General features: G+C 33.1%; 1 protein-coding gene across 1 annotated transcript in view; it reads right to left on the reverse strand.

The window, feature by feature from the left end:
* Positions 1-660: 660 nt before the first annotated feature.
* The window catches only part of LOC104390541 (chromodomain-helicase-DNA-binding protein 1-like), a 55,271-nt gene continuing 45,180 nt past the window's right edge, over positions 661-10,751 (reverse strand). The window contains exons 27-35 of the mRNA XM_009999694.1: positions 10,111-10,233; positions 9,625-9,756; positions 8,191-8,436; positions 7,536-7,676; positions 5,294-5,472; positions 3,353-3,449; positions 3,092-3,149; positions 1,605-1,815; positions 661-1,406 (exon numbers count right to left, since the gene is read on the reverse strand). Of these exons, the coding sequence (XP_009997996.1) occupies positions 1,043-1,406; positions 1,605-1,815; positions 3,092-3,149; positions 3,353-3,449; positions 5,294-5,472; positions 7,536-7,676; positions 8,191-8,436; positions 9,625-9,756; positions 10,111-10,233 (1,551 nt within the window). The 3' untranslated portion in view covers positions 661-1,042. The remainder of the gene's footprint in view (positions 1,407-1,604; positions 1,816-3,091; positions 3,150-3,352; positions 3,450-5,293; positions 5,473-7,535; positions 7,677-8,190; positions 8,437-9,624; positions 9,757-10,110; positions 10,234-10,751) is intronic.

Raw genomic sequence — 10,751 nt, forward strand, 5'->3', positions numbered from 1 at the left:
CACAAATTCCACTAAATTTAATTTGTCAGACAAATATTATCCATGTACAATCAGTGTGCATTGTAATAATTCTATTAATAGAATATTAACTGGCTGCATAGCACATTTGACATTGCCTATTTTAATAGGGAAAACAAGTATATTTCCAATAAATTTTGTCTGATTTGGATTCCAAAGTGTTCAATATCTGAACACTCCTTCTTTAAAACCAATGGACTGGAAAAAACTTTCCAGATCCCAGTTTAGCTATATATTTCCCAGCACTTCATTACAACAAATCACAATATTGACAGTTTAATAGAAAAACCTCAGAAAACATGTATCTGAAGCATTCAATAAAAATTGGGCACTAAATGGAATAAAAGTGTTCCCTTTGCCCACTTTTGCATTTTGAACAGTGATTTCATAAAGATATTTTAATAAAAAGTGTTTAGTTTGCAATATTTTAAAGCCATTTATTTTATTTTGTAAAAAGACATTATTACAACTGATCACAAACAGGAGAAATCCTGGCTATTTTACAGTCATGGGTACAGAACTTAAATATTCAAGCTTATGATGAAAAGCGGCAAGGTAGTTGCAGTGTACAATGTAAACAAATAGCTTTGGAAAGTGAATAAAGACTTTGAAAATTTTTTACTAAGAAAAAAACCAACTCATTCCTTCCTGAAACATGATCACAGGTCAGTGTTTAAAAATTCATTTGCAAACGTAATTTAAACTGTGTTCAGCCTAAAAACAGCTTTATGAGATCCAGTCTGAATGGGGCAGTGTTGAGGTCCCTGTAAAAGTAAACATTTTTTAATTTTTTAGAAGGGAAGGAAAAAAAGTGCCACAACATTTGCAGCACAGTGCAGCATAAACTTTAAATACAAAAATATTTTTTCTCTTGTTGGAATAATAGACTTTGCATCCTGGAAAGAAGTAACAATACTGCTACTGACAGAATATCCAAGTCCATATCTTTCAAGTCATATAAGGCAATTACTGTATTAGCTTACTGCATATGGCTAAAAGAAGGTCCAGAAAATGTCAGTCTTTGTTATGTTTTCCGGCTACTCCATGTATGTTCAGGTGTACTTTTGTGATCTGATGAGTGTTCAAATGGAGATCTGTGTCCTAAAGGAGATCTTGAATCATAAGGAGACCTCTGATCTAATGGTGACCTTGGGCCACTACCAGAAGCTCTGTGGTCCATTTGCCAGTCTGAGTGGTACCTGTAATCTCTTGAAAATTTATGATGGCTGTACTCTGAAGTGGAACGGTGATCTGAATGTATCCTGTGGTCTAAATGGGAACGGTGATCTGAATTAGGCCGACTGTCTTTTAAACTTCCTTCTAGGCTTGACCTGTGATCTCTGCTCCTGTGGTCATCCAACTTTCTATGTTTACTATCACTATAATATCTGAAAAGATGTACTTATATTAGTATTACTGAACACATTATAAGAACTACAATTATGTCAATTCAACAGAACTGTATTAGAGGAATTTCTTTGCAGTTTTGCATTACTCAAAAAAGATACTTTGGTGCTTACTACATGCATACTGCAAAACCAGGAGGGGATTTCTTAACAGATTTTATAATTGCTGAAGCAATTTACCTGCTGTCTTGTTTATAGTGTTCCCAGTCTCTGTGGTCTTTTCCATTGCTGAAGGCTGAATAGGACCTTTTCCTAGAGTCACTTTTCTTATAAGCATCTCCCTGATGTCTGTCCTTATGATGATCATGGTATTGTGACAAATGTCTATCAGAAGGATAACTGTCCCTGCTACTGTCATCATGGTTTGTATTCTCTTTCAGTCTTTCAATATCTATTTAATAAAGCAGAGGTTATAAGGAAGTCTCACACACTATAATTTTTTTCTTCACCAATTCAAACAGCACTTCTACCTTTCAGATTTAAAGCAATTTAAAAGAGCATTATAATTTGACAGAAACAAGATCTAAATAATCAGACAAATGCACTAATGTGAGAGAACTGAGAGAAATCTCAGAAGTAAATAGAAGGCAAGCAAGCTAGAAATGTAGATATGTAGGGCTGAGAAACTAAAATTTTCTACATTATAGACTGAATGGAGAGAATCAGTGTGGTCTAAATGAGCAGTGAGTAGAGACCAGGTGCCTTTAGTGGAACAGTTTTAGACCAAATGGTAGGAAGTTCCTCTCTAAGGAGGGAGAGCCCTAGCATGAACATCAGTTTTAGAGGTACATCTTTTTAATGAAAAGTTTTAAAGTGACATTCCTAAGATACAGTATACTAATTTTAAACCCATGATAAACATACTCAAAGTTTTACATAACACGATAGAAAAACAAGTATTACAAGAAGGTAAGTGTGGGAGCACAAAAAAACCAGTATTATTGTCAACAATAAAATACATCCCATATTGCAACCCATTGCTAACCATTGCTAAGGGAATATCTCTCATGAGATGGTGACAACTATTACAAACAGGTATAGAGCCTCCAAAAAGTTTACAAGTGTTGAGTTGGCCCCTCCTTCCTAAAAATTAAATACAAACATTTTAAAAGTGTGGGTTTTTAAAAATTATTTACTTCAAAGGAATGGCAAAATAACTTGCGACTAAAATTAGTAAGTACCAAGTTCAGTCCGTGCTCACTTGAATGTCATCAGCAAACTAGCAAAGCTACAGTAAGTCAGCCTATCCCTATGATATCCAGCAGTATGGGAGTTCTAGGAGACAGTTTCAAGATTATTTCATTCCACATACTGTCATTTAAGATATCTAGCAAAATAATAAAGAATCATAGAATAGTTAGGGTTGGAAGGGACCTTAAAGATCATCTATAGTTCCACTCCCCTTGCATGGGCAAGGACACCTCCCACTAGACCAGGTTGCTCCAAGCCCCATCCAACCTGGCCTTGAACACTTCCAGGGAAGGGGCATCCACAACTTCCCTGAGCAACCTGTTCCAGTGTCTCACCACCTTCACAGTAAAGAATTTCTTCCTAATATCTAATATTTCATCTTAAAACTGTTACCCCTTGTCCTTTCATTACATGCCCTTGTAAAAAGTCCCTCTCCAGCTTTCTTGTAGGCCCCCTATATGCTCAAGATTTCTTACCTGGATTTCTAATTACATACGTATTCACATTGCTGCTAACATTCTGGTCACTGTGTTGCTGAAAGAGACAAGTACAAAAATTGTCACTGATAAACCCCAAAGTCACATCTGAATTCTTCAGAAAATATCCTAAGAAAGCAGACTAGTTTCCTATGAACAGTAAAATACACTTAAAATTTATTGAGTATACTCGATTGATACTTAATAAAACAGTCATCAAACTTAGTATATATATTTGTATATTTAGTCTGAAAGTATTACCTGAGATTCTTGGCGTTTTTTGATGGCATGTTTATACAGCTTGTGCAGCTTTCTGGCATCAAATTCTGTAAACTTAGAGACAAAAATCCACAAGTTTCTGAGGAAAAAGAAATAGAGGTCATAATTCTTCCATATATTAGTTTTTATTGTATCATACAACAGAAAATGAAATTAAATAAAATTATTTCAACAGTACTTCAGTAAACCGAAATAATTGTAAAGTCTGTTACACAGAAAATTACCTAGCCGCACAGCAAACATTACTTAGCTGTGTTTCAAACATTTAAGAAATTATTTCCTTTATTAATTTGTCATTTTGTAATATTTATCATGACTGCAAAATGCCAAGTTCATGAAAAGCAGTATTAATGGCAATTCTGTTAATAAAATTATTTGTGCAATTGTAGAGAAATGTAATTTTCAATTTGCTGTGCAAGTCTTCTGAAAGATTGTTTGAACTATGTCAGAAAACTCGAGTATTTACTACTCAATAAAGATTCTTAAACTAGAAATCTCTTGCAGCACAAGAAATTTGACCTACACGCCTCATTTCCTACAGATATAAGGGAAAGGATTTTTCCATAGAATTCCAAGGCCTGGTCAAAGCTTTTGAAACCAAATGAGAAATCTGAGAGAGGATGGAAGTAGCATAGCAAAAACTTTGATCCTAATCTATGCTGTAAAAGAAGAAAGTTAAACAAATCAACTCTCTTAGTGTCAAGATGTCAAAACCCTATCCTTCTATGATTGCAGACACCAGATCTAAAGTCTGGAATTCTTTTCGCAAAGTTTAGAGGTCTTAAAAGACTACAGAATACTACTGTTCTAAATAGGGTTTAGTTCAGAAACATCTCAAGTGTGTAGGCTCAAGAAGCATCTATATAGTTTTGGCCTAGAGGTTTGCAAAAGTAGACACAACCAGCCAATGGTGCATCCAATGACATCTGTATAAGAAATATAGAATTAATACTTTTACTAAATTCTGTCTTATTAAAGACAGATGAAATACATTTTTAAAATCTATATGGTACTGTAGCATTATTATGAATTAATATTATAGTAGCTCTACTATGAATTTCCACTTAGAAATATGTTTACCAAGGTGTCTTTAAGACATGGATATTGTTTTTGTATTTCAGTTCACCCTAATATTTTGAAGTAAAGCAAGTACAAACAGCAGAAATATTCTATGTTAACAACAGTCTGCAAAGAAACTGAACACTTGACTGAGTGTCATATATGGAAGTGCAGGATAAATTTGCTATCATAAAGGATTAAAGCACACATTATGACAAAACTAACTCAAATTGTATTAAGAACTTAATAACAAAATATAACAAGGTTTATAAACCAAATTTTTTTCTTTTTTTTTTCCCCAAAGTTATCACCTCACAGATGCATAACACCACTTCTTTCATTTTGAAATACATCCGAGTATGTTATAATAAATGTTTTTTATAAAGTCATAGTTAGCATTTGATTTCATTTGAGAGTATATTTTTTAAAAACTAAAGGATTCTACAACTCAAAATCATTAAAACTTCAGCACACAAATTTATAATGGCCTATTTTTAGCATGAATTAAGTAAAACAACAACCAAACTTCGAAGTTGAAAAAGCCAGATTCTTTAATGATAAGAACTCTTCCAGTAAACATTAAATATACTCTAAATACAGTTATTTTCTGTTTGCTTTTGGTTTTAAAAAGTAAGATGACTCCACCTACTGGACAAAATGCATTGCTATGCAAGTATTGAAAGTAAAACCTTTAAAAGCTGAAGTCATTTATTATCATCATCTTTTTTAAGTCCTTATTTAATAAAGCAGAAAAATACAAAAAAGGGAAAATAAGAAACAAGAGAAATTATAAAAAACTATTCTGCTTAATAGAAGCTATTATAGATTTTCCTTTTTCAAGAAAAATCATGCAGAATAACTTACTTTCTCCACTGTTTAATTTGTTCAGGATTTGTGTACTCCTTTAGACATTCAGTAATATGGTCCCCAATTTTGATTAGGCACTGTCTAGTATGCTCCAGCTGTTCCCTTTCAGAAAGCCCTTTCTCTGGTCTATCCAGTTGTTTCAATGCTGCTTTGACAGGCCTCATTCTTTCTTTGCACTATAAAACATAAAAAGGAAACATTAATTCAAAAGAAAACAAAAAGATTAAAAAAACTGTAAAACATGACCCACCCTTATTGTGCTATTTATATAGTTAAAGACAGCACTGTTTTAAGCTAAATGAAAAACAAGTCTTCTCTCACAGCACTTAGTTTTACTATGATGTTTCATTTGGAAAAATAGCACTTTAAATCCAGTTGAAAATTTAGTCCTATATGAAAGCATTAGATTCTATGTAGCAAATATTAGATTTAAGAAAGCACTAATTAAATATAAAATATTTTCTCAGGAAAAGAAATTTTAACAACAAGGTTTTACAATCATGGGTTTAACTTTCAGCACAACTATATAGGACAAGCCTTATTTTACTTTTTAGAACATTGAAAACTATACAAATTCAGTGTCAAGATTAAGTATGTGAATGTTGAATATATTTTAAGTAGATACTTTCAGTAACAATGAAACCTGACATTTAACAAAGGATCAGCATTCCTTCTCTGAGCAGTTTTTAAGCCTGAGTTCTATGCAGATACTAACAGAAACTGAACTTTCTAGAATAAAGCTAGATATGGTATGCCTAAATTAGTAACAGTGATGACAACAATGTACCCATTTTACATGTGCATACTTGAATTTTCACACTAATTCAAATGTGTTGACAGCAAACGCAGATAAACCAATTAGCAAGTTTTAAATTATAGACACTTGCTTGGAAATAGCATTCAATCACAATGGCAAGGTAGACAGATGAAATGCACATTTTAACCTGTCACAAGGTAGACAAGAAGTCAAATTAGTTAGTTTCAACAACCCACAGCAGCAATTTCCATTTGAAAAGTTAATCATGCTAATTAGATTGCATGTGACTATGACATAATTATGAATATATGTTTCAGGATGGAGGGCCTAGCAAAAAAAGTGTTTTATATGCAACCTAGAATTGTTCCCACCAAGGAAGAGAGGCAAGTCTGTATATCCAGAAAAAAAATATGAGGAGTTTTGGAGAATATCACCATAACTGTGTCAACATCTAGGGACAACTCAAAAATCAGTGAAACTGTTCCATTACCAGTTCATGCCATTAAGTAACTAAGTAGCTACATGTCCTGGTTTGAGCACTAACCGCAGCTTAAAGCAAACTTTAAAAAGACAGTTTATAAAGTACTTAAGCATAGAGGTCAACAGAGAAGCGTAACTGTACATGGGAATCATGTACACAAGATATCCTAGAAATTATGGATAAGTAATTTTTAATATTTAAATGAAAAAACACAAAACAAAAAATCCCACATACATAAATTGGTCAGTACGATACTGATGAAAAAACAAGTTTTCCTCTGCACAGACAGAACCACAGCAGACCCAGTAAACCTGTCTGGCAGGAACAGACAACTGTTGAGAGACATGAATGATAGGACTTCCACAACAGAAAAGTAGCTGCTCAAAATAACTCCCCTTTGCATCTTTCCAAGGGCCCAAATCGACCTATAAAACTTTAGATAGATTGAACTTTCCTACATTTTTTTCTTCCAATATTGATTCTGTTGTGATCAAAAGTAGGGATATAACCAAAATTCTTTTGGCATCATAGATATTTTTCTGACAAGATATTTCTATGGGCTTTATGAATTGTTCCTTCCTCTAACACAGGAAGTCTGTAATTCTTCAAGATCAACTGTGAAACTTAATTTCTCTTGTTATCTTACAAAGATCAAAGAGATATTTGATAAGACCAAGCCAGAGACTACAGCAGCTGTATAAAAATTCATTCAATTCTAAAATTTAAAAAGCAGTATCCACAAATTATTATTGAGAATTGATATTCACAGTGTGTATTTTAAAACTATTCAGTGCACAGATGACTAGACAAATACTCTACACTATACTGCATAAATGTGATAAAACAAAACTGACTTTAGTGTAGTATCTATAACCCTTCACTGATTTAAGATTTTACTGGCAATAGATACCTGTTATAAAATCTAATAGCAGAATGAAGAACAACAGAAATTAAGTTCATTTCGAATATCAAGTGTAAACACTAAGTATACAGGGACTTACCACACTGAATGTCTTCTGATCAAGTTCTTCAGGTTCTTCAGATATAGGAATTGGTTCACTAGTTGCAGTAATATGAACTGGAATATCCAACAATGAAACTTTTTTATTTTTTTCTTTATTTTCAGATTTGATTTCATTTACCTAAGAACAAAATATGAAAATATATCTGATAAGCAAACCTCATTTTTGGTCTGAAATTATACTGTAATTAGGCAATCACTGTAATTACTGCATTCTCTTCAATAAAATATAAAAATAAATTCTGACATTCAATGACAGTACCTTTCATTTTCTCTTGCTGAGGGATGGAGGAGAATGGACAAGTTTCTTGCACCACTTGCACTCTCAGTTCCACTAAGCTATGCATCTTTAATAGGCAATTTCCCATTTAATTTCCCTGTCCTTGTAGTTACAAGTGGTGAAAAATAAAACTTCAAATGATGCAAAAGATTTTAATGAAATGACAACTGTAAAGTAAATGATCCAAAATACCTTTTCAACTCAAAATTTTTCACAAAAACCTGGTGGCCGTTTCTAGTGATATATATAAGGGTTAAATAGGATATATAGGGTTAAAGGTTGGACTTGATGATCTTAAAGGTCTTTTCCAATCTAGATGTTTCTATGCTTCTATAAGAAAAAATAACCTAGTTACCTTTTCTTCCTTTACTTCTTTCTGTGTGCATTCTTTTACTTTGTTTTCTCTCTTTTCTTTCATATTTTTAAATTCTTTTTTAACCTCTTTTTCTTTTTTCTCTCTTTTCAAAACCCTCTTATTTTCTTTTGTCTCTCTTTTTTCTTCAGCTTCTTTCTTTATACCAATATCTGGCTCAGGTTTTTCTTCATTTTCTTTTTCTGCTTTTATTTTTTTATGTGGATGTTTCACTGAAACAATCTCATCCTGCAATAAACAAGTTTATATGTCACATCAAAATGAGTTCCTAACTATACAAGTTTTATAACCTTCAGATTAAAATGTACTTTTTATCTGTGTTTTCTTTAGACTTAAGTTTAACACCTATCAAATGGAGCTGGATGCAGCTGTGAAAAAAAATCACAAAAAATCCTTGATTAGACAGGGGTAATGGAAGGGGAGTGTCAGAGATTAAGTCCATTTAATTTTCATATCCCCAAAGAAATCTGCCCCTGTAAAAGGTAGTTAAACTGCAGGGAGCTAAAAGCAATAAGGAAATAGGCATCACAAAGCTGAGCAGATTTTTCAGGGCAAGGTGATGATAAAAGACCTCTGTTCTGGTTAGCTTTGTTCCAGTAACTTTTTACTGACCACAAATTAAACATTCACGGTCACAGAAGGGAACAGAGTTCCAACTTTCTCTTTTCCAGAGGTGTTCTGAAGAATCTGGTGTTCTTTCATCTACCTTCAAAGTCACAAAATTAGGTGTAACATGGCCCCTAAACTTCATCTGTGGGGGTTTTGTGTTTTTGTTTGTTTGTTGTGGGGTTTTTTTGTTGCTGTTTTTTTTTTTCTCCTAGTGGTTTCTGCTCTGTAATAAATTTAAATAAATGGCCCAACAAAAACAGAAGCCTAAAGGAATACATCAGAATTAATGAAAACATAACAAAGTTGAGCAGTCTATTAGAATAATGAAAGCCCTAAAATAAACAGAAGCATTCATTTGCATTTTTCAAAACATCATTTATTCATGCTGTTCTTTCTAATCAAGCCTGAATTTTCCTGAGCCTGAACAGAAGTTGCTACATGAAGAATCATTATCAGTAGTAATAACAGATTAGTCAGAAGCATTAGTTTTATATTCAAATGTTACATTTCAATTGCATTTGAAGCAGATACAATGCTCAAGTCTTTAAAGAACATTGAAATTGTACAATATCACTTGTAATTGGGTGACAAAATTATTTTATGATATTATAATTTGGAAAACTAATCATCATGTCCGAGCTACAGGCTTATCATTAAATTAAATTTTAATCTTCCATGTGGTTATATTGATGCAATATTAATTGCCACATTGAAGTGCTTCAATTTTATGTCAAACAGAATATTAAATAAAAAGGTTACTAATAGAAACAACTGAATAGCCATCTTTACCATATGAATGATGTTTACCTCATTAACCTCATCATCTTCATCAGATTTTTCAGAGGATGGTGATGAGGAGTCAATTTCTATTTCTTTAATTTTTGCAGCCTTCGTTGCTCTATTCTTCTTAGTTTTTGTTTTCCTCCTCTTTGAATTGCCCTAAATGCAAATCAGTACCTTTGTCATGTCAACTGACAAGTCTTTGCAACACAGAAAGAGATTTGTTTTTTATGTTAAAGAAAGCTTTCATTTTATTTATTGCCACTAATGACCACCACTTTTCTCAGGACTGGAGACCAAGCCTAGTGTAACAATAGAGAATATATACAAAGAAGAGAGAATAAAGCAATATTAAACTTGAAATTAATTCCTTGAGTCAGATTCATAGAATACGATTAGCAATAGAGAAAAACTTCACAAAGCAAGGAAGAGTTAAACTAAGAATAAAACAAGTATCTGCTGGCATGCCCATAAACATTGTCATCTCACTACTGAATATCAAGCTTTACTTACTGCACCAGTAAGTCTTTGCACTTCTTTTCTTGCAAGGTCTTTATTCAGTAATTTAATGAGGTAATCTGCACGGGTCTGTAACTGCTTGGCCTGGGGTTTCTTATCTGGATCATCAGGTAAAATCTGAGGAGAGCAATGGTAGCATCAACTATGAGTACACATTATCAAATTAGGAAGCTGCTAATCTGGAGCACTGGGAAAAGAAAAAACTGAATTAAAAAAAGGTAAAACACCAGTCCACTCCAACTATACCTGAGCAATATGCCAGCATGCTTCAAGGAATGGAGAATTTCTTAGACGCTTTATTTTTCTCCGAACACACAACTAATGTTAAGTCTTGGAAATGGTTTTACAGTAAATGCAAGAAACTAGCCTCAGATTTCTGTTTCCTCTCTCAGTTTATCTACAAAATTCAGGGCTCCTGTACCACTGTCATTCACAGATCTCCTAGTTCTGCCTTGTGCTTCTAAATGCATTAACTCATTACCACAGGATATTTCAGAAACCAAAAATATAAATAGGTGGTTTCATAAATCAAGCAAATTAATGGAAGGCAGAAGCAGGATATCATTAAACAGATTTGTGCACAACCCTAGCTCCTCAAATCCCAAAGCTACAGGTTGTTGGCGATGTCATTGAAT

Source organism: Chaetura pelagica, unplaced genomic scaffold, assembly GCF_000747805.2.
Source record: "Chaetura pelagica isolate M959 unplaced genomic scaffold, ChaPel_1.0 scaffold236, whole genome shotgun sequence".
NCBI classification, from domain to species: Eukaryota; Metazoa; Chordata; class Aves; order Apodiformes; family Apodidae; genus Chaetura; species Chaetura pelagica.